At 38.9% G+C, this 25,029-nt stretch overlaps 1 protein-coding gene across 2 annotated transcripts; it reads left to right on the top strand.

Moving 5' to 3' along the window:
- The first annotated feature begins 1,804 nt into the window (after positions 1–1,804).
- On the top strand, positions 1,805–25,015 carry spata13 (spermatogenesis associated 13). 2 transcript variants are annotated; one of them, XM_055182695.2, is made up of 14 exons: positions 1,805–2,292; positions 8,423–9,856; positions 13,531–13,572; positions 13,977–14,432; positions 17,176–17,320; positions 17,430–17,548; positions 17,759–17,938; positions 18,463–18,648; positions 21,528–21,707; positions 21,792–22,024; positions 22,153–22,282; positions 22,605–22,977; positions 23,086–23,160; positions 24,390–25,015. In XM_055182695.2, the coding sequence occupies exons 1-14, from the start codon at positions 2,284–2,286 to the stop codon at positions 24,581–24,583; spliced, it is 3,756 nt and encodes a 1,251-aa protein (XP_055038670.2). In that variant the 5' UTR covers positions 1,805–2,283; the 3' UTR covers positions 24,584–25,015. The 2 variants fall into 2 exon arrangements, with proteins under 2 accessions (XP_055038670.2, XP_055038669.2); XM_055182694.2 differs by having other exon boundaries at positions 1,806–2,292; positions 8,402–9,856.
- The last annotated feature ends 14 nt before the right edge of the window (positions 25,016–25,029 follow it).

The following is a 25,029-nucleotide window of genomic DNA, read 5'->3' as shown; positions in this document are numbered from 1 at the left end:
TGGAGCCCACTAGGGGGTGTCAAGAAAGCCCAAGGGTTCCTCAAGATAGTTATGCTGTATTTTAGGAATTGTGCGTGGGGGGCCTTCAAATATTTTTATGGACACTCATAATGGGTAAAAATGGACAGAACACACTGCTGGGTTAAAAATTCACCCAATGCTGGATGGTTTTATCATAAATGTTGGGTTACCCTATTGTTGCACAACAACAACCCAACACTGGGTCATTTTTAACCCAGCATGTGTTCTGTACAATATTTAGGTGCCATTATCGGTCAAAAATAACCCAGACATTTTTGGAGTGCAAACATGAAAATGTTGTCATTATTTAATCAGTATCATATCCAGTAGCAGCCGGTGACTTCTTTATTTCGAGGGTGCTCGATGCGAAGTTTGTCACAACGTGTATGTAGCCCGTCATGTGTGTGGTTACTTATTTTAAAATATGTGTTCTGCGCTTCGAGTGATCCTGTGTGCAATCACGTGTCTTGTCGAAGTGGGTGCCTGCTGCAGAGGCGTCTAGAGGGTTTATGATAAAAGAGACGCTTGCGTTTGCCAGATACTCGCATAAGAGTTTACTCTTGAGGGAGTGTCATGCATGTATTTGTGAATTTGAGCGTCTCTTTTATCATAAACGGTTTTGACGCATGTGCAGCAGGCACTTATTTTGACAAAACACGTGATGCACATGGTTCACATGACGCAACAAACACATATTTTGCACGCAAGCAACACTCATGACACTCCGAACACTTATTTTGACGTTCCTCCCCTCGGATAAGCAGTCAGGAGCCACCACTGAACACCCAATGCCCAAATGCAGATTTTGTAAAAAAAAAGTGTTTTTCAGGTCTTTTTCTATGCCTGAGCTGTTGTTTAGGCTGTTTAAAAAATACTTTTTTTGTTAAAACAACCCAGCATAGATTAAATTACAACCCAACTGGTTGGGTTGGTCCCTTTTTGACCAAATGATGGGTTGAAAATAACCCAGCATTTTTTTTTTTTGAGTGTAGCAGCCGAACAACAGCAATATCCACAAAAATAAATGTCTTCCTCAGGACATAGGACAAAATATATGACACAAAAATGGCGATATTAAGTTAACCCTTTGGGGTCATTTTGAATCTTGAAGATTTTTTGTTACTATGGGAGTGGATGGTGACCAAAAACAAAAAACAAATAAACAAACAAAAAAAAAACATGGGAATTAAACACCTGCAATATCAGTGATACTTTGAACACACTAGTTGTCCATTCTTTCTTATTTTATTGTTTTGATTTTATTATCTGTGCCCTGTCATTCTGTTTGTGCTGTCGTAGCTTCTGTCACCAAAATAAATTCCTTGTACTTGTAAACACATACCTGGCAATAAAAGCTCGTCTGATAGTAACCAGAAACTCCAAACAACACTTAAAAAATAAAGTCTGTGTTGGGTTCAGAAGAACAACAAAAGACATTGTGGGTGCAAATGACACAAGGGTGAATGAATAATGATTTAATTTTGTGGTAAACTATGTCTTTAAGTCAAAAGGTTAGGATACTCTTTCTTGTGGGATTTGAAACTATGCCCCCTGTGCTGCTAATGCAATGAGCTAAACCTTTAGTTTAAAAAAATAAAATAACTCAGTTTTATGTTTTTGTACATAATGTACTACTTGTAACAATTAAGTTTTGTTTATTGTACAAACGATAAAAGCCTTTACTAAGTGTCAATCAATGCATTTCTTAATTTTCTGTTTGAGGTCCCCACCCATCTTAAAAACAAAATAGTGTTGCTGTAAATACAGGAGCATTATGATTTTGGCTAGCGTGCTGTGGGCAGACTACAGAGCGCCTATCACAACCTCCTTGAATCTCCGCCCCGCAGCTATCAGCGCAACAAGTGCATTGATGCCGTCCAATAACGACTCTCCGTTTGCGCAGATCCACTGATATTTGTGAGCTTTTCCAGAACCAGCATTAAACTTTCAAACGAGTCCGTTTCAACTCCCAAATCTGCCTCGTGAGCGCTTTATTTCGATCACGTGCCATTAAGTCGCCTCAAGGAGTGTTCGGCTCGCGCAGTTTGTGGATAGTTTGTCGTCCCGGTAAATCTTTTGACTACGGGGTTTTCGTTTCTTTTTCACTTTGTACTACTAAGATTTATCGCTGGGCTGCCTTCCGATGAGGTAACATGAGTAATTTACTGGACCTTGAACTGTTGGAGGAGTTAGTCGTGGCTGGCGAGCAGATACAAGCCGCACAAGTGTTGTGACACCGGGCCGAGACGCCACTGAAGAACTATGATAAAGGTAAGCCTCGCTGTGTAAATATACAATGTAGACTTTTATTTGGATTTTTATTAAAAACCAAAAAAAAAAGACAGTGACAATTGGATTTAGGTCCAAAGGTTTATGCAGATTATTTCGCTGGCACTTTTTCGACTTGCCAGTACCGTTGGGTTCAAAAGAAGCTGAGGGAGGAGGGGGTATTGTGTATGCGTTACTAGCACACTGGTTGTCATGGTGATGTGGGGGGTGTTGGAGCGCGCAAAGCTTGTAGGGAGATGAGGATACAGGGGGGAGAGAGGAGAACGACGACGACGAGGAGAAGGGGGCTGGTATGGGGTGGTGAGGTACTCTTTAAGAGCTTTATAAAGACTGAGTTAATTAAACTCACAAATAAACCAGAGTATTATTTTATTCCTCCGGTTGAGCACAACCCAGTAATCCCATCCACAAACAAATCTGAAATATCAGTATTGATGTGACTTGCTTGATAAGAGTTTCTTTCTGGACTAAAGCACCACACAACAAACAACTAGTGATAGTTGTTATAATATGCATTTTACATTTTGTTCAATGCATTTATAAAACAATTTGGCAAGATTTTATAAAGCACTTTATTTCATACTTAAAGATGTTTTACATAAAGATGACACACATTCAATTCATGTTTATTTGTATAGTGCATTACACATTCACTTCACATTTTAAACGTGCTCACTAGAAACTGGTAAGATATTTAATAGTGACATAAGAAGAATCACATAAGAAGTTGAAATAACAACAGGCCTAATAAGTGTAATATGTATTTAAAATGTCTTTAAAAATAATTTTAAAAAGACTGAAATAAAATCAGCCAATGGGAAGCATCACAGTGTTTAGGTAATACATTTGTATGGTTTTAGTCTGGATACATAATGGTGAATTCAGGTTGACTGTGACTCTTTTTGCCAATCACTTTAATATCAGAAAGTGTCCCAAAGTGACCCTATGTTTGTAAGCACCTTATTTATTATGCATGAACATATCTGAAGTCTGACAGATGTCATGTGCAAAGCACATGCTGTTGTTGACATAAAGAAAATTACGCATTCAAAAAATTTCACTGCAATCTTAATTTTGTAATACACGGCAATAGTTAAAATTCTTAGTTCGGCACTTTCCCTAAACAATTGCTTTGCTCGCTAGACATCAACACGCAGGCAATGGAATGCACTCCTCCACACACATAATAAGAGGGTTTGGTTATCACAAGACATGCACAGGAACTTAAATACCTCATTGTGTGCCTCCTGAGCCAGGGCTACCATAAATTAGGCTAAATCGCATTTATCATGCCCTGTCCAATGATTATACTTCCTTTCTGATATAATACACATGCACCGATAGAACCTCTTCAGGTCTTTAATGATTTTATATTTGAAAACATTTGTTATTGCGGCATTTTTAAAGCAACACCAAAGAGTTTTTTTTACCTTAAAATAACGTTTCCAAAAAAGTTTCAGTCGTTCATCTAATCGAAACAGGGTGAACGGCACTTTCACATTCGCTTTGCAGCCCTCTATTGGCAAAAAACGCACTAAAGAAGTTTCCAACCGTCGGGTCGCGGTCCTGTACTTTGAGTGAAAACTACAAAAACTTGCTTTACGGCTGACATACAATCCAATCAGAGCAAGCTTTGCTGCAGTAGGCTAAATTATTTACGACAGTGGTAATGGACAATTCCGCTTCCAGCCTGTAGGGGAGCAAAGAGCAAAAACTCTTTAGTGTTGCTTTAAAATGCATACAATGTGCACCACTTAAAATGCTAAGGTTGTATTGCATCAAACAACTATGAAATCAGTCAGATTTGGTCGGATCTATGCATTAACTTCTTATTGAAGAACTTTATGGCTCCACTGTGATTATAAAGTTTTGACATTTCCATCACTGAATTTCACGAATCTTGTCTGGGCCATGTTTCACCCTTATTTAAAAATAATTTTTTAAAGATTTTCTTAATTGTCACAAAAGTAATGCAAAAATCAGGCTAATTTTCTTTTGATCTGGGCTGAAATGTGATCCAGGCACTCTGTTTTAAGATACACGCCTCATGAAGCTTAGCAAAGGTTAGTATTTTCACAGCATTCTGAACGTATATTGACATATGTTTCGCAGCGGTGGACGTGGAGTAGACAAATGCAGGTCATGAGACAGGTGAGACGAATGGGGTTTCAGATGTAGCATTACACGACGTTTCCCATGCCCGAAGCAGGCAGGGCGTGTCTGCCTCCTAACTATGCTTCCTTGTCTTGCTGACAAAAAGGAGAACTAGGTCATAATACGGTAGGTGGTATCAGTAACCAAACAAAAAAGAATAAATCACTGTCATTTCCACTGTACATGTGTGGTTTCGCAGTATACCAGGCCTTGTGAATAAGGTCTCTGAGTGTGCTTAACAGTAGTATGCAGATATATTGATGTTAGTCCAGACTGATAAAGCCTTATAATCAGATTAGGATAAGAAGAGGGGTGGTACGGACGTTATCGTGTAGGTTTTAGCGAGGGGGATCTTTCCCATAGCGATGAAGAATGCTTGTGTAGTGAAACTGCTTTGCAGACAGATAAAAATCACATCAAAGGGTGAGTCAAACGATAATGAGATGATTTTTTTCCTCACTTCAGGCTCTGAACATAACTATCTGATCATTTACATGGAATAATTCAGAAGGTCTGGATGGCTAAGGGCGGTGTAGCTTTTGTAAACCGAAAACATAAAGCTTTAAGGAATGTGCTTGAATTCCTCATCACAATTGGCTCTGGTCATTTTCATTTGACTACTTCATAAAGCGTAGGGTGCATCATTCCTTAGTGATATGACAGCATTGCAAGACTTGCTCATCTTGATTGGCAGATTAGTAGAACTGGTGTGGTAGGTTATTCTTGGCAAATTCCTTAGTTAGGAAGCATAATTTTGGGCTCGTGCCTGTTAATACAAAGCAAAGACATCATTTGTGTTATCAACTACGTCGTATGGATAATCTACGAAACTACTTTAATCGCAAAAGGAAGTCTTGTTAATCCAACAGTGTGTTCTCACTCTTGTACTGAAGTGAACTGCTGGTGTGTACCTGTATTAAAGTGCATGACTTTAAGAATGCACAGTCAGATGTTGGTATGCATGCATCAGTGCAAGTGCATATTAGTTGAAGGTGTGCTTGAAAGCATTAAGTGGATCCCCAGTAGGCGTGTATGTGTTTATGTATGTCTGTATTATTGTTTAGGGAGTTTCAGTTTGAGCCTGGCTTTAGCCGGTAGCCATGCGGAGGGGTTTTTCTTTAAGCTTTTAATTAGTTTTGACTCGGCTGCAGTGTTGGACCTCGGCAGCAACGATACAGATGAAGAAGAGTAGGAGAGAACTTCAACATTAAGCTCAGAGACGTTGGAAAGTGCAGTATATGCGAGGGGAGACTCAGAAGGCAAGATAATTGCATTCTTTTAAAGCTCTAGTTAAACATAAAGGTCAGATGACAGCTTTTTCCTCATGCCTCATTGGAGCTAAGTGCTCATGGGGTAGCTAGACTGGATGTGATAGAGATCAGTGTTTAGTAGTGTCTATAGATTATGCTCGAGTCAACCTATGCCCACAGTTTAAGAGAGAATGTATGGTTAATGTATGTAGATTGTCAACAAATAAGTATTTGGATATTAAAGCTACATTTAAAGGGACACTCCACTTTTTTTGAAAATATGCTCAATTTCCAGCGTCCCTAGAGTTAAGCATTTGATTTTTACCGTTTGGGAATCCATTCAGCTATCCATTCAGCTGATCTCCGGGTCTGGCGGTAGCATTTTTAGCATAGCTTAGCATAATCTATTGAATCTGATTAGACCATTAGCATTGCGCTAAAAAATAACCAAAGAGTTTTGATATTTTTCTTTTTAAAACTTGACTCTTCTATAGTTACATCGTGTACTGACAGAAAATCAAAAGTTGCGATTTTCTAGGCCAATATGGCTAGGAACATGGCTTCAGCAGATGTAGTGATATTACGCACTGTCCCCTTGGTTACTTTCAATAGCAGGGGACTATTTTCGGGCGGTGCGTAATATCATTGCCCTTCCTGCAACCATGTTATAGCAGAAAAATCCTTGATTATTACGCCAGAATGAGAGTATAGTTCCTAACCATATCTGCCTAGAAAATCCCAACTTTTAATTTTCCGTTGGTTACAGTACACGATGTAACTACAGAAGAGTCAAGTTTTAAATAGGAAAAATCTCGAAACTCTGGTTATTTTTTACTGCGATGCTAATGGTCTAATCAGACTCAATAGATTATGCTAAGCTATGCTAAAAATGCTAGCGCCAGACTCGGAGATTAGCTGAATGATTTAAAAATTGTAAAAATCAAGTGTTTAACTCTAGGGGAGCTGAAAAACCAGCACACTTAAAAAAAAAAGTGGATTGTCCCTTTAAAATGCATGAATATATATGCTTTAAATATCTCATACCAGTTGGTATTTATTTTGCAAAATGATGATCTCTTAGCTACTAAAAATTTATTTTTTCTATTAACATTAGAGCTGCCTAATGATTAGTCGTGACAAATTGTTTGCAGAATAAAAGTTTTTGTTTACAAATTAAATGTGTGTGTGTAAGGTTTATAATAATTATGTATATAAATGCACACACATGCATGTATATATTTTAGAAATATTTGCATTTGTATAAACATTTGTGTATTTACATATCATTTATATAATTTTTAAATATAAATATTTATTATATCAATATATTTTCCCTTAAAATTATACATACATGTGTTTGTTTTTGTGTGTTTATATATATATATATATTTGTTGATGTACTGTGTATAATATTTTTGTAAACAAAAACTTTTATTCTGCAAATGAATAGTCGTGACTAATCATTAGGCAGCCCTAATTAACATACCTTCTTCCAATATAGTTTTGTATGACTAGACATGTGAAAATGTACCATTTGTTAGTTGATTAATACAGTGTAATGGTTTCTGAACAGCTTTGTTCGTTTGGGCATTCTGACCAACCCATCGTAGCATGAATTTAAGGCGGGACTTCCTGTTTTTCTTATCACAAGGAAGCCTGTTTGAAAATAAATAATTGTGTTTTGTGAATAATGTTTTCACTTTGTTGATTTTGTTTTTAAATTTAAAGGCAAAGTATTTGGAGACTTACTGGGTGGAACATGTTGTGAACTTCACCTCGCTAGTCTGCTAAGCTCCTGTGTGAATTTGAAGGAAACACCACTAAAAATGACCTTAGGACAAATTTTCTAAATCATCCAGTTTAAGTACATGGTATCTCTCTGCATTCTGCTAACAGCAAATACCCAGCAATAAAGGAGTTAAAACTACTCAACCTCAACAGGTCTCAAACCGACCCCTCTCCCAACACTCACAGAATAAATCTGGTGAAACTGGGCAATTTGTTGCATTAATCACAACGGATTAACGATTTTCTTTGGTTAGTCATGCTCACAAAAGCCTTTCATCAAAGCTAACAACTCACCAGGCCACGACTTCCACACCCTCAGAAAGGGGCCTCTTTTTCTTAGACTTAAAGAAATATAGCCTACATGTACATCTTTTACAGGAAATGTTACTGCAGACCTCACCCTACTAGTAGTGAGTCCAAGCATACTATTCAGTAACACCCTCCAATTCTCCAAATGAAAAGTACTACATTTATTAACGATCTTTCAAAGAAAAGCTAGGGTTAGGGTTAGGTATATTTTGTATGTAGATTCCATGGAAACGTATTAATATCCGTGGGTGGAGAAACAAGATATGATTTACTTCACCTGTGGTAGGCTTTAGTAGATTTTATAGATAAGTCAAGGACAAATCAGCCAAGGTGGTATGAGGACATAGTTTAAAGTTCTCATATTATGTAACTTATCAAGATGTTACTGTGGTGCATGTAAAACAGATTACACAAATGTTTCATTGATCTGTAAAATAAATTCCTTACTAACAAAACAGTGGGTCATTTTATTGTCTAACTTCGTGTCACATTCCATCTTTATTTATAGACTGTTGATTCAGGCCTATGACAATAAACCTGTTTGTCTTAGAGTGTATGATTTATGTGTCAACTTATGCTTGGTTCTGCAGGCTACCTTGTCTGGATCACAGGGCTCCTCTAACACCAACGACCCACAAAATGATTCTTTCAAAGAGGAGCGGCAGATGAATCAAAGTCTCCAGTCTAGTTCGGGGGAGCAGATCAAACCAGTCCTATCTAAGCCATGCTATGAGGAAAACAGACTTAACAAACTAAATTCTCAAGTCCAGTCCATTCCTGATGGGCAGGCCAAGCCGTACCCCTCTAGGGTTGTGCGTCTGTTTTCCACCCAGACAAAATATGAGGACAACGCTGCTCTAAGAGGTCCACCTGTAACACCCCAGGCAAGGTATGGACTGGCTGGCCTTCGCACTATGGGATCTTTCAAAAAATTGCGGTCTTCTGTGCTTCAAGGTATCCAGAACAGGAGCAATGCTTTGGCTGCCAGTCAGGAGAGAACTCTATCCTCAATGGGTAACACGGATACTAACGGTTTCTTCGTAACTAAAAGAGAGGTCACAACCAATCAGAGAGCATGTGCAGAAACTGATAAACTGTCGAATGGGTCATCCCAAACAAGGAAAATTCCTTCAGCTTTGGATGAGGATGAAGAATGTGAAGAAGAAGAAGGAGGGTTTCAGAGGAATTCCCACTTCTCTCAGAGTATCCGCAAGGCTTATAGAGCAGGACGGATTCCGTTGCAGGACATAGTGCAGAGACAACCAGAGAGTCCATCTACCAGTGAGTCCAATCCCCAATGTTGTCCAAGCAGTGAAGTGAAGTCCACTGTACCTTCAAAGGATCTTAAAGCTCAAGAAAATGTCAAGTTTCTACATAGACTGAGCAAAAGTACTGAAAATCTCCCTGCCTTCAAGAGTCCTTTTACACGCAAATGGAGCTCAGCTGAGCCACAGAACCCAGACGTCACCACTTCTACAATTCTTCAGAGGTCCGAAAGCGCCTCATGTGTTGACCGTGGTTCAGGTAGAAGCCAAAGTCCCATGAGATCACGAGGACCGCTGCTAAAACTTGTTGGCAGTTTAACGGACCTGTCTGTCAAATCTAAAAACAACTCTGTCCCTGTCCCTAATGTGCCACCGTCACCCCTAAGTCAGCTTCATGATGACTATTCCCGCAGAACGCCTTGTGTTCCCACAACTGGACGTCAAAGGAGGCCTTCACCTGCACCTAGCAGGCAGCAGGCGACGGAGGCAAACATTCACCAACACATCCCAACTTTACACCCTGCTCCCTCCTGCCCCGTCCTAATTTGCTCTGCCCTAGAGGACTCTTTGGAGCCTCCTAGTAAAACAACAGCCCTCATGAGTGACTGTGTAGCTGTGTACTCAACAGATTCCTTCCCAGATATTCCAGTCCATTCACTGGAAGGGCAATGTGAACCTATGGAGTGCCATCAAAATGAGGCAAATGACCACGTTTCTCAAAAGCAAACTCAGTGTTCAAGCTCCAGTCAAATGCAGACAACTAATGACAATTGCATGGAGGTAAGATATTCATATTAGTGATACAGTATGGTATTTATAAGATTAAATAGGGATAATTAGTGTGTGTTCATATTTGCTTAGTAAGATTTGCTCTGCAGCCTTGTTTGTTTCGTTCACAGACATTATGTTTTACTGTTTGTTTTGTTTTTTGAACAAGTCTGAGGGATAATATAAGCAGCAAGTATGGACAATTACAATTTCTGTCAGGCCTAATCTGATATGTCTTAAAGTACAAGACAGACGTCAAATTCTTCGTCACATGAATGTAGGTCTTAAAGTACAAAACAGACGTCACATAAATGTTTACCAATAACTCAGACCATGATCTTTGACATAGGAAGTCATAAAAGAGTGAGAAGACATGTTGACCTGCATCATAGTTTTGTTAAACAGGTGATCCCTGTTTATGGTCAGTGGCAGATACAGAAAGTCGATGATGGCTGAGCCTCTTAAAGTGCGGGTGTGCCGGAATAATTCACATTGCCCTGTGTTTTTCAAGCGGCTTAATTTGGGGGGAATAAAACACGGACCTGTGTTCTGTCCTTCACTATCAAGGTATTGCGAGTTCAAATGATGTAATTCACGTGACAATAAAAATTAAAATAACTCTACAACAACAGATAAGAACAAGATAAAACAGCAGTTACATACCAAAAGCATGCACAAACTGAATAAAAAAATCTCTATAAAAATAATCACATACAGTATTGTGCAAAAGTCTTAGGCCACCATCACCAGCTTTATTGTTTTAGCAAAGTTTGAATGTCCATCCATGTTTATTTTTCACTCTTTTTTTAAGAAACAAACATGGAAATTTGTACACAAAACAATTTTCAGAATTAAATGTCTTCTTCAGGCATTAGTCAGTATTTAGTGTGACCTCTCTTGGCACGAAACAAGCTTTTTTGAGGAGACTGAAGTCATTTGAATAGAATTAGAAATTCGGATTTAATTTCATTTAGGTTTAAGAGATCCTGCAGCTGCTTCTGCTCAAGTGGAAGGGGAGTTTACCCTAAATACTTGACACTTCAGCTTATACTTTTATACTGTTTTTAATACTACATACACATTTCCTGTATTTTCTGGTTGTATTCTAATAAAGAGACTGAGAAATAATTATATTATCACTATACAACTGCAAAAACAACAAATCTAATGGTAGCATGGTGGCCTAAGACTTTTGCACAGTACTGTGTATTTGGAAATAACCTGGCAGATAATAGACAGCCATGTAACTGAATAAAAAAATAAAAAATTCCACAATCTCAAATTAGTGAAGTCCATTAGCTTGGGAAAACCCATACAACTTCGATTTAGATCAATTTAGATTTGCTCTGCAAGTAGTGTGGCAAAGAGGCCTTTTAAGCCCATTTCTAATGCCGAGAAATCGCAGCACCAATCAGAAACGTTGGGGCGGGCTTTACACGATGACGACAGTGCTGTGACAGTGAAACAGATTTTGTACATTACAAAGATGGCTGCCACCGTGGAACATCACTCATTTGAATCAGCTATCGTGTCTGTTTTAAGCGATTTAAAGGAACACGCCCAGATTTGAATTTAGCTTATTCACTGTATCCCCCAGAGTTAGATAAGTCCAAACATACCTTTCTCATCTCCGTGCGTGCTGTAACTCTGTCTGACGCAGCCCCCGCTAACTTAGCTTAGCACAAAGTCTGGAAGTGAATGGCTCCAGCTAGCAAACTGCTCCCAATAAGTGATAAAATAACGCAAACATTTTCATTTATGTGTTGTGATTTGTAGTCACACCGTGTACAAATAACAAGGCCATATGAGACACAGCCATCTTTTAACAGTATACATACTGGGAACTATATTCTCTGAAGACGAAGCACTGCTACTTGGGCGGAGTGATTTGCACAACTCTGACGGAACTCTCTGCTCCTCACCATTGGGTTTCTCGGGTGCTGCGAGCATATCACTCCGCCCATGTAGCAGTGCTTCGTTTTCTGAGAATTTAGTTCCCAGTATGTATGCTGTTAAAAGATGGCTGTCTCATATCACCTTGTTATTTGTACACGGTGTGACTATACAAATCACAACACATAAATAGGAAAATGTTCGCGTTATTTTATCACTTATTTATCACTTAATGCGGGTGTTCCTAAACTTTTTCTTTTCATTAAAACCCAAGCAAAGATCAACACTCGAAGCCTTCATATCTAAAAAAAGATGTTAACGCTGTCTTACCGACTGGATCCGGCAAAGGCTGATATAGCTCTGCATACGTCATCTCATCGCTGTGATTGGTTTAAAGTCTATTCAATTGGACACAGAGGCATTGGAGAGACGTCCATCGGTGACGCCCCTTTGGAAATTATTTGAAGCTTTGCCAGACCATAACTCAGTTACTACTGAGAATGGTCTGGTTTTAACCAGGCTAGAAGTCCATGGTATTAAATGATTTTATTTAGGCTATTATATAAAACAATTAATAAAATTTACTATAGAAACCTTTGTATAAATGTTTTAAAACTATCTTTAGGACAGTTTACACAAAAATGGAAATTTTGAAAGTATTAAGTAAATAATTTTTTTATCGGATTTTAATTATTTTTACTTTTTAAAGAGGATGCAAATATATGTGCCATGTATCTAAGTATTTTAAATGTATACTCTAGGGTTCGGCAAGAAACAGCCTGAAAATGCCAAGTGCACTATGAATGGCCATGGTTTGCAGTAAGCACGGAAATGTTCTGAATCATTGAGGACCCAGAAGTGAAAAATTAAAATAAAAAATGCTTTAACTTAAGCAGTTGGGCTGCCGAGTCCCAAGCCACCAACAGCACTAAGGCTAAATGGGTGTCATTTAACTAAGCAGGGGTGAATAACTAAAGCAGTTCAATTGCAAATGCAGAGAGCACTGTCAAACTGGTGGGAGATCAGTAACCAGACATATATACAGCGAAACCAGTTCAGGACACTGGTCAAGGGCAGGTGAGAGACAGAGCCAGACGTAGTGGTTCTAGGCCCACCCATAGCTCTTCCCCAATTTCTGATCCAACCATATCCTCAGTCTTAAATGGTTTTGTGATTTACAGTGCATTCAATCTATACATTTTCTTGTATATCTTTAATAAGTATGTTCCCTGGGGATCAAACCCATGACGTTTGTGCTGCTAATGCAATGTTTAACAATTTAAGCTACAGTACCACACAGGAAAAATTCAGGAGTCCTTAACTCCTAAGAGCGACTCACTAGATTATTGTGTCTTGAGTGATTGATCAAACAACCCATCCAATAAGATTTTATCTTACTAGATGACTGACCTCATTCGACAGTACGTCCTCTAAAGTGATAAATGTTCTCTGTCACATGGCAGGCAGCATGGGCAGTTGTGTGTCACTCCACAACGGCAGCAGGTAGGGTTAATGTTTAGCAGGATTACTTAAACGTTGCTTCAACCTGAGGCTGGACACGTATAAGCAAGGACAGTGTCTCCTCCCCGAAAGAACAACCCAAAGGACAAAGTCTAACAATCGGAACAAGCAAGCATATACACAAATTTATGCGGGACGCACAAGCCAATAAAGAAATAAGATAGAGAAGCCGCAGTGGGCAGAGAAAAACGTTTTGTGTATATGTGTGGAATTGTATGCATGAGTTTTGTACTTTCTTCACCATGGTGCTGATTCATTGTGTGCCTTTTCAGTGTATATGGAGCTCTGCACAAAAAGAAACGGATGGCCTAGAGGTAAGATCTCTATTTTTGTCTGTATGTTTTATAAAGTGGACTATAGGCAGAAGGGCAAAAAACACATTAGTCAAGATCAGACAAGAAGTGATTAGACATGTTGAACAGACAGACCTCCAATCAATCTGTTTATTTTTCTGTCTGAACAGAATCTAATAATTGTACAAAGGTTTAATATTGATGGTTGGTCAATATCTGTCTTTCTGAATCTATCTTCCATAAGTGAGCAAGCAAAACATTGTTCTTTCTTAGCTTTACGCTGTTTGGTGTAATTCAATAATAGGAATTACGAATAGATTAATTACTTTGTAGTTTACTATAATCATTAACTACTAGTTTACTGTATTTTACTAGATTATACAAGATCAAATCCTAATAGCTGATATATTTGACTTCTCCTCTAGGCTTCCTCAGATGTCTTGAAAGCTCTACTAAAGACAGATGATGATAAATCCACCCCTGCTTCACCTGTCAGAACCCCTTGTGCCGCAGAGTCCCCATCTGCAACTACTCCAACAACACCAAACCCACCAGCCTATGCCTGTGGCACACCCACTACCGTAGTGCCCAGAAAGAGGGCCGGTCGCTCCAGACCTCGGCCGGTGTCTGACTATGGCCATCTGGGCAGATCAAAGTTTTGTATCCCAGAGGATAAAGAGACTGAGACTATGGACTACACTTCCCAGAAGGACTGCAGTAGCAATGGGAGCTACACAGAAAATGGTATACAAGAGAATGGCGATGTCTGTAGTACTCAATCCCAGAGCAGAAAGAGGCACCCTTGTTCTGTTATCGAAGGAATGGATCTATATTCATCAAAGGCTGGCGAGCAGAAAGACGACACTGAAAGTTTGCCCTCTGTAAGGCACTGTGCACTTGTATTTATGTATTTTAACCTAAATTGCAAAAGAATTTCACAACATGTTTCCAAACACTTTCCTAACTCCCATTGTTTGGACAATTACGTTGTCGGGCACATAGAACTGGTAAAAGTACATCAGGCTCTATACGGTAAAACGATGAGCAAGCAGAAGCCTCTGCCAACTAGTTTACAAGCACTAATTTACCTGCCTTTGGGTTCCATGCCTTCTGTGACCCAAATGTTGCTACGTTCCCAGTAGATTTTTCCTTTGGGTTTAGCATAATGTTTTTATCATTGTGTGTCATAGGTGAGGTGGTTTTATATAATTTTTCGGGTCATTATTATGTACTATTATTAAGGGTTTGTGTCTCCTTTAACTTTATGCATCGCAACGACAGACTGTATCTGAGAAATATTCTTTTAATGCAAGTCGCTTTGAAATGGAACCAGCGATTGTCTTATTTTCCCCGTGGTGACGTATATCCAAATGAAACCGCTTTTGAAATTAAAAAATGTAGAGCTGGACTTGAAGTCGTCCATCAAGAACTGATTGGATCATTTGAAATCGGATCATTCATGTTGCTATTTGCTAATCGCTGCAACCGGAAGTAAAGAGAGAGATTGTTTTGAGGATGGGGAGGACATTTGCATTTTTAAAAATAACGAAGCTCACAATTAAGTAATTTGTTAAAAAAATAACAACACAATATCACAAAACAAATTATAGTTTTCATTTCAACCTCATTGTGACTTTAAGCACCAATGTTCTCGTTACTACTATAGATGGCTTTAGCATTAACACAAACAAACGCCTTTTGTGGAACAAACGTAACTTCCAGTAAACTTATGCAAGTTATCAATAACAACAGAGTCATTTTAGAGTAGTTTATTTCTGATAACAAGCAAAATAAATAAAACGTAGATTACCTTAGTTAAAATCATATCTAAAGCGTATTAAAACTGCACTGGGCTAACGTTACTCTGTAAAATGAATGTATACAATGTTAACTACTGATCAGCTGCCAAACCTCCCTTCACATAGCGGTGATCCATGATCATTGTCTCCTCTTTTCGAAAATCGAAACATTTGTTTTTTTTTCGACAAGGTATATTTTCCAGAATTCGAAACCGGAAGTAAAGTTCGGATACAGACGTGTATCGCGTTAGCGCACGTGCGTCCGATGAAAGCTTTTATAGACTGGCCAAGATTTAACTTCCGGTAGACTTCTGCAAAGAATTAACAACAACGAAGTCCTTCTAAAGTAGATTATTTCTGATACCAAGCAAAATAAATAAGTAAATTACCTTAGTAAAAATCTCAGCTAACGTGTATCAACTACTACACTGAGCTAACGTTATTGTGTAAAATGAATGTATATGGTGTTTGTTACAGGATCCTTGATTTCAAACCTCTCTTCATTCCTCTCTCGTATTAAAAAAAAGTTTTTATTTTCAACAAGGTATTTGTTCCATAGGTCAGTTTAGCCACTAGCCAAAAATATAAATAAACACAGATCAAAAGTTAACTTCGGTCCAGGGGTGTAACTGCGGCAATGCACGTGCATCCGATGAAATCATCTACAAGAAAAAAACTTACTCTAATGTTGTGTACACACCAAACGCGAAGCATCGTGTTCCACGCTCTGGATTACTTGCAGGATTTAATTTTGTGGCATGCAAATTTTTTGCTTGAGTTGAATATGATCATCGTCTTCTCTTTCGAAAATCAAAACTTCTGTTATTTGTTCCAGAGGTCAGTTTAGGCCCTAGCCAGACCATTAAACAAACTGAGATTAGACCTTAAGTTCCGTTCAGACGTGTAACAGCGACAATGCGCATGCGTCTGATGAAAGCGTCTATAAACGGCATTTGTGGCCAAGATTTAACTTCCGGTAGACTTCTGCAAAGAATAAATAACAACGTCCGTCTAGAGTAGATTATTTCTGATACCAAGCAAAATAAATAAGTAAATTACCTTAGTATAAATCTCAGCTAACGTGTATCAACTACTACACTGAGCTAACGTTACTGTGTAAAATGAATGTATACAGTGTTCGTTACAGATCCTTGATTTTAAACCTCTCTTCATTCCTCTCTCATATTTAAAAAACCAAAACATTTTTATTTTCAACAAGGTATTTGTTCCAAAGGTCAGTTTAGCCACTAGCCAGACGTATAAACAAACACAGACCAAAAGTTAACTTCGGGCCAGGGGTGTAACTGCGGCAATGTGCGTGCATCCGATGAAATCGTCTATAAGAAATAAACTTACTCTAATGCTGTGTACACACCAAATGCGAAACATCGTGTTCCACGCTCTGGATTATTATTGTTATCCAAACACATTGTAAATTTAAGATGAAAAGCTTTATTGTGACTGGGGTTTTTTGTACTGAACTTTATGTTGCTGATTTTTATATTAAAAATGACCGCAGGATTATTTTTAAAACTGTATTGCCATTATCGTTAAGCGCAAGATTGACATTAAAGTAATAACAAGTATAGAAATAACAAATAGTTGTGTTACATTGTGTCATAATGCCAGAAATCATTTTAATTTATTAAGTAATATTTATTCAGTTTCAACAATGACAATTAGACAACATTATGCAATGTTATGCTTGTAATGTCATATATTCAGAACAGATTAGACAACTTTAGTATACTGACCCTCTCACAGGTCATTGTCCTGCTTAACACTCACTGAACTCTGCAGTCTAATCTGTGGTTCTGCATTACAGCCGGTTTCTCGTCCTCCAGTACCTTCCCATGGAGTTCCTCCATACCGGGCAGTATCTGCCCGCCTGAGACCCTGCGTCTTTTCCCAAAGCACACCCATTGGTCTGGATAAAATGGGAAGACGTAGACCTCACAGAGTGCTCAGCGGTTAGTGTGTTTTGCTAATGTGTCTGTATACACTTGACCTGAAACGATGAGAGGCTGCGAGGGAATATCGATTTATTTTAACTTCAGTGAGTGTGTGGTTGTAATACAGATGGTGGCACTAATCCGATTTTGGACGATAGCGTTAGCGAAGAGGACGGTAGCTTCGAAGAACTGACTGAAGGAACCCCATACCTCCAACCAGAAGCCGATCTATTCACACTGAGTCAGGTACGGTACTTTTCAAAGTTGCATGAAGTTTTATTGTACATTTTAGATCTAATCGTACTGTAGCAGTTGTTTAAACAAGTTGTGCATTTCACTTTGTGTTTTATCTGTTAATCCACACGTTTCTATGTTATCTACCTTTGTTTCAGTTATCTCCTTTTATCTGACCCTTACCCTGTTTGATAATGATCTCTATCTCTTTACCTCCTCCAGTACATAAACTCAGGCCATGCTGTGTATGCAGAGGCCTTGTGGGACCATGTCACAATGGAAGAGCAGGAGCTGGCGTTTAAAGCTGGGGACGTGATACGAGTTTTGGATGTTCGGGAGAAGGACTGGTGGTGGGGGATGGTGGGGGACTGTGAGGCGTGGTTTCCTTCCAGCTTTGTGCGGGTGAGTTGCACTCGCACCTTTTTCGGTGAAATGAATGTTAAACAAAAACAGTGGTCATATGAGATCCATTTGAGACGCATGTTACTCCGGGTGTAACTAGCAGTGTGTCGCCGCTGAACAGTTGGGATTGTATCACTAGTCACAAGTGTTAATACCATAGTAAGACAGCCTACGTGGTTGTTCAACAGGAATTAGCAGATGTGTCATCTGATTGACAGGTTTAAAAGTAATGATGGTGAATGGAATGGAGGCGCTTTGTTTTCAACTTTAGATAACGCGTCTATCCGACATGTGGCTCTGTTTCCACTTAGGATCCAACAGCATGAGTCAGTCAGACAGGCACAAAGAAGCCTTAAGTGATTTGATCAAGAGGCTGAACTTGTTCAGTGTCTCAATCAGTTAAAAGCCTGTTTAATACACAACTGATCATTGTACTCACTGTTAAATCATGATCGCTTGTCTATTGGTTTACGGAGTTATTTGATCCTAAGAGATTAACCATTATGACATCGTTGCTTTTTAAGGTTCGGGTAAATCAGGAAGATTCGAGCAGTGATACCACAGAGAACGCATTGGACACTGAAGAGTCCGTCCCCTCAGACACTTACAAACAAAGCTCTGAGCACAGAAAACAGATGAGAGCTAATGTGGTCAAAGAGATAATGGACACAGAGCGTGTTTACATAAAGCATCTCAAGGATATCTGCGAGGTGAGCCTACATAACAGCATTACCCCACAGTTTCACAGACACGGCTTGAGGCTAGTCCTAGACTAAGATAATGTTTGAGCTGTCTTAACTGAAAATAACTTGGAACAGATCTTAAAATATGCCAGTGCCATTGATTAATCTTAAAATGTAACGTATTTTTTTCTAAGGTATGTTTATAAAAGATGCTTAAAGGAAAACACCACAGTTTTTCAATATTTTACTATGTACTTATCTCAGCTTAGACGAATTAATACGTACATATCTTTTTTCAATGCGTGCACTTAATCTTTGTACAGAGCGTTGTGAATGTGTTAGCATTCAGCCTAGCTCCATTAACCCCCCAGGATCCAAACAGGGATGAATCCAGAAGCCACCAAACACTTCCACGCTTTCCCCACCTAAAGACTGTTACATGAGTAGTCAAACAAGGAAGTATGGTGGCACAAAACAAAAAGTGGTGATTTTTTAAGCGGATAAAAATGGGAACTATATTGTATGGCGGAAGAGCTCTTAGTTTGCAGCACTTCGACCTCGGCGCGCAGTAACATCATCACTCCTGACTACTCCCCCTCACGTCAATATTACTGGTATAAGCAGGGTTCCCACGGGTCTTTGAAATCCTTGAAAGTTTTTGAATCTGGGGGGGAAAATTCAAGGCCCTGGAAAGTTTTGTTTTTGAAAATATACATGCATAGATACAGGTCATTGAAAGTGCTTGAATTTATTTTATGCAAGAAGTTTTCTTGAAAAAAATCCGTATTATTCCCTGTGTCGTGTAGGATAATATCATTAAATTTCTAGACTTTTTAAGCACACATGCTAAACCGTTCGCTTTAAATGTTTATATCTTCTGTATGCGAATGTTGATTCATACCAAAATGCTTTTTTGCATAGTTGTGTTTGACACATGAAAACATCTCGGGTTACATATGTAATTGTTGTTCCCTGAGAAGGGAAAGAGGCGCTGCGTCTACTTTGCCATACTCCCTGCATCCCTGTAACCCTGGCTTTGGCAATATTTCAGATAGCGATATACTGGATCCCGCCTCACCCTGTCTTTGTCGTTAAGCCTCACCATTGGTTGAATTTGAAATACACATTCAGACGCACTTACCCTTGGCGTCCCCAAAGTCTCACCATAGTGACACAGAGCGAGTTCCCTCGAAAGGGAACGGTAACAATGTATCTTTAAAGGTAACCTTGCTCTCACTTGAAATGTGTCACCCCATTTAGTCCTTGAATTTGAGGGTATTGGACCTGGAGAGTCTTTGAAACGTCCTTGAATTTGAAGTTAACCAAGGTGTGGGAACCGTGTATAAGGATTGGATCCTTATCCAAGTTCAACTATTTGCGCGAGTAGATTACATACAAAGTCAATGCAAAGACGCGATCAGCATGTCCTCGCGTGGGACGATGCGAATTACGTGATATGGGCGGTGCGTTTGCCGTGAAAACATACACTATTCGCCTTAAATGCATCTTCGCCCAAGTTGGAAATATTCAACTCGAGCGAAAAATTTGCATGACACGAAGTTAAATCCCGCGAGTAATCTGGAGCGAGCAATGCGATGCGATTGCACGCTTCGCGTTTGGTGTAAACCCACAGTAAGGAATGAATGGGGCTAGGCTAAATGCTAACACATTCACATTGCGCTGTACAAAGATTAAGTGCACGCATTGAATAAAGATAGGTATGTATTAATTAATCTAAGTTAAGGTAAAAACATAGTAAAATATTAAAAAACTATGGTGTTTTCCTTTAAACATCTTAATTAAACTAAGGCATAGTCCTGGCTTTAGCCAAGCCTTGTCTGTGAAACCATGCCTATGTCTTTACCTTGTCTTGATTTCTGGCCTGTATAAACTAGCTATCACAAAGTCACCCTTATCTTAAATTTTGGCTGCATGGCAATCAATCTTAAAGATTCTGCCACACCTGACATTTTAAGTATGCGATTAAAATAAATCCACATTTGTCTTCATTCACGATAACTAACATTATCTCTTAACGTATAATGCGTACAGTTTAGATTAGTTTAATACTATCTTAAACTCCACCCTAGACATTCACTTTGGTCAGCACGTAGCTCCTTAGCTACAGCGTGTTTGGATAAGAATGCTATACTGCTATTTTAAAAGTATGCATGAAACTTCAAGTAGTAGTATGCAACGTTATGATCATGTGACTTAAACACAATGTATTGTCTAGATCCGAGAAATAGTTATTTTTACATTTTTGAACCAGGTTTGCATAATAAATGTCTTAACTTTTGGTAATCCAATCCAGTGGTTCCCAACCTGAAAGAGTCCGGGGGGCAGGGGGCCGATATGCTTTGAGCTCAAATAAAAAAAGCTCTAATAATAATTTTATAAAAAATAAATTTGAAGTTGCTTACAATCATATGCTTACAATACAAAGCCTAGATAAAGTAGTTAAATATTCTCTTGTGTAAAACCAACTTTCAAATTCTTGGTAAAGTCATGACTATCGTATATGTCATTACCCCAAGGAATAAAGGTTGGAAACCACTTGTCCAATCCAATAATAAGACATTACTTGCAGTTCATTTGGTAAATCTTTGCATTGTGTACTACAGTACCCAACATAGTAATAATAGTGATAAGTAATAGGTAATAAAGTTTTTTTTTAATATTAAACACTTGCACTATGCACAGTATACATTAAGTATTATTGTAGTAGTAGTAGTAGTAGTATGATGGCATACTATTCCTCCCAAAAAATTTATTTTTAGGGCTGTTGCTGTCCTCTGCTGGACAAACTTGTAAAAATAATGCACAGGATAATTTTCTAAAGAAATGTAATGCTCAGTGTATGACAAAGTTAACATGATAACTTTTTCTAAACTCATTTGTTGTAGGGATATATACGCCAATGTAGGAAGAACCCTGTGATGTTTACTGATGCACAACTGAAGACAATCTTTAGCAACATCGAGGACATCTACAAGTTTCAGAGAAAGTTTCTCAAAGACCTAGAAAAGAAATACAACACAGAAAACCCTCATATGAGTGAAATCGGCTCCTGCTTTCTTCAACAGGTATCTTACACACATCCACTAAAGTGCCATGACAGAAATGTTTCACAATGGCTCATGTCTCTCTCTCTCTTACTTCTTTCTCAGGGGGAAGGTTTTTCGATATACTCTGACTACTGTAACACCCACCCAGCAGCATGTGCCGAATTACATCGCTTAATGAAACAAAGCAAATACAAACACTTTTTCGAGGCGTGTCGACTCCTACAGCAAATGATTGACATTTCCATCGCCGGCTTTTTACTCACTCCTGTACAAAAGATCTGCAAATACCCTCTGCAATTAGGAGAGCTGCTAAAATACACACCCAAAGACCACAGGTAGCTTATGCTCTTGCATACAAACACAATTTTTTTATTTAATGCAATATCCTATTAAAAGCGTCATAACTTCGTATCATAATAAAGTGAAATCTGAGAAACAGAAACAAAAATTATGTTTTTCTCAGTGATTACTCGGGTGTGTGTGATGCTTATACAGCAATGAAGAATGTTGCAAGTCTGATAAATGAGAGGAAAAGACGTCTTGAGAGCATCGACACCATTGCTCACTGGCAGGTGTCCATCCTACACTGGGTGGTAAGTGATGACACCTATTCACAACACACCTCAATGTTATTTAAACACCATAATTTATTACCACTCAAGGTGTCATCCAATATCTCTCTGTTGGTTTTATGCATGCATACGTATGAGTGCATAAATGGGTGTAATGCAATAAGGTATTAATCGGATACCACGTTGATCTGTTTATTAGATTATTGGCTAATACGCTGGGTCATTCACAGGGCTAGACATGCCTTTGCATATTGTCCAAAAATTAAACTCCCAAAATAAAATAAAAATGTAAAATCTACTCCGAAACAAAACACGTTATCAGCATCTTTTCCTCCACCTACAGGGAGACGATGTGTTAACACGGAGCTCAGAGCTCATCCACTCAGGTGAGCTCACGCGGATAGTACGGCACGGTAAGACGCAGCAACGCAGCTACTTCCTGTTTGACCACCAGTTGGTGTTCTGTAAGAAAGACGTCCTGCGAAGAGACCTGCTACATTACCGTGGGCGCTTGGACTCGGACCACCTCGAGGTAATCGACCTGCCTGATGGACGGCACTCTGATCTAGGCTTACTGAAGAACGCTTTCATCCTGCGGCATTCGGAGAACCTGGAGGTGCTAAGTGTGCTGTGCTGCAGAAAGAACCAGGACAAGCAGAGATGGTTGCAAGCGTTTGCACGAGAACGGAGACGGGTACAGGAAGACCAAGAAATGGGTATGTTTCAAGTTAAAACGTATTGATTAGCTTTGACTGAATTTATTTGAAAGAGTAATGCTAAGGCTATTTATTTTTTTTTATATTATTTTATTGGTCTGTTTTCAGGGATGGAGATTACGGAGGCTCAGAGGAAGCAAGCAGTTCAAAACGCTAGAAAATCTAAACAAGGCAAAATGAAAAGTATGTCCTAATTTTGTGTTGTGGCATTTCCGAACCAAATGCTCTCAAAGTGACAGTTTATTGACTTTCGCAGCAAAATAATGAAAATTCAGACGCTCTTGGCTAAGCCTGTTACAGTAACATAATGTAACAAGATCTGGACAAAAAACTTTTTAGGCTCGTCCAAGTAATGCCAATTACTTTTTTTTAACAAAGTTCACCATATAGTCATCATAATAATCATTGGCTATGTTTACATGAAACCAAATAATCAATTTGTAATCGTATTGCTGGCGCAATCCTATAAAAAAGCCTTCATGTAAACACCTTAATCTACGGAGCCCCTGAGGGGACATGGAGCAAAAATGTAATAAAGTTTAGTTTCGCGTGCTCACGTGAAACTTTCGCGTGCTCACGTGAAACTTTCGCGTGCTCACGTGAAACTTTCGCGTGCTCACGTGAAACTTTCGCGTGCTCACGTGAAACTATCGCGTGCGCACGTGAAACTTTCGCGTGCTCACGTGAAACTTTCGCGTGCACACGTGAAACTTTCGCGTGCACACGTGAAACTTTCGCGTGCACACGTGAAACTTTCGCGTGCACACGTGAAACTTTCGCGTGCTCACGTGAAACTTCAGCTTTCAGGTGCGCACGCGATAGTTTCACGTTAGCATGCGAGAGTTTTACGTTAGCACGCGAAACTAAACTTTTCTGCAAAAATTCTGCACATGGTTTCACGTGAGCACATGAAAGTTTCACGTGACCACATGAAACTAAATGTTAAATAAAGATTTTTTTTACTCCAATGTCACCTTAGGGGCTTGGTATTAATCAATACGATTTAAGGTTGGATACAAATTTAGATCATAAAAGTACGCATGTGAAAGCGTGAATCGTAGTATTTTCTCAATTGGATGCAAATTTGCATTAATTTTGCACATGCAAAGAACCTTTGTGCTCACGTCTTTTTATTTACCTCATATTTACGTATCACATAATTCTCGCCACAGAAACATGCAATAGCAAGGCAATAGCAACACGCAGCATTAAGGCAATGGCGTAACATGCTGTACAGTCTACAGGATTAATGTATCTGAAAACTTCTTAAGAACAACTTTCTCCAACTCCACTTTGTACATTTATCCAGAAATAAAGCGTCAACTCAACAAGAGATGGGATATCCCATTCATTATTCTACAAGGTGTTTTCTGAATACTACACATTAACACATTTTGTCTTCACATTTTCAGAAATGAATTATTCTAGTCATCCCGTGCCTCCCCACCATCAGTCGCTACACCCTCTCCATCAGCGACACGTGACCGTCCCAACCAGCATCCCGCAGCAACAGGTCTTCACTTTAGCAGAGCCAAAGAAGAAACCGGCACAGCTGTGGTACTCAATTGCACGCAGCGTCTTGTTCAGAAAAAGTGAAGATTCATAAACAATGCAATATTACAGGACTGTTTTGCGTTATTTTCCAATGCAAACCCGTGTGTATATTTTATTATATACATATAAGTAGGTATGTGTGTGTGTTTTGAGTATACAGGCTCAGTATGTATACTCAAATTTGTTTGCCTGAGTGTTTTTGTGAAGGAACGGTGGTGGGAAAGGAGAGAAATTGAGTTTAGTGTTAGTGCTGAAACTAAGTGTTAAATCCTTTTTTTATTGTAATTTTATTGGTGGTCTAAAAGCTGCTTATGTAAGTTCACCCATTCTTGCCACCTCACCCAAATGTGTGTCAGTTTTGACAATGATGTATATTCAGCATCCTAGTTACGTGTCTGTATATTTTTATTGCTATACTTAAGGCTGGAGCCTTTTTTAGAAAGCAAATGATTATGTTTAAATAAATGTACAAAGTCTGTGCCTACATGAGTGTTCAAA

Source organism: Misgurnus anguillicaudatus, chromosome 25, assembly GCF_027580225.2.
Source record: "Misgurnus anguillicaudatus chromosome 25, ASM2758022v2, whole genome shotgun sequence".
Taxonomy (NCBI): Eukaryota; Metazoa; Chordata; class Actinopteri; order Cypriniformes; family Cobitidae; genus Misgurnus; species Misgurnus anguillicaudatus.
Note: the sequence above shows the minus strand (reverse complement) of the source record. Positions and strands in the feature narration are given on the sequence as shown.

Bases quoted from the DNA above. Each gene is read 5' to 3' on its own strand.
- spata13 (XM_055182694.2), top strand. The intron at 9,857-13,530 runs GTAAGATATTCA...GTGCCTTTTCAG, and splicing joins CTAATGACAATTGCATGGAG to TGTATATGGAGCTCTGCACA. The intron at 22,025-22,152 runs GTAGCTTATGCT...TGTTTTTCTCAG, and splicing joins TACACACCCAAAGACCACAG to TGATTACTCGGGTGTGTGTG.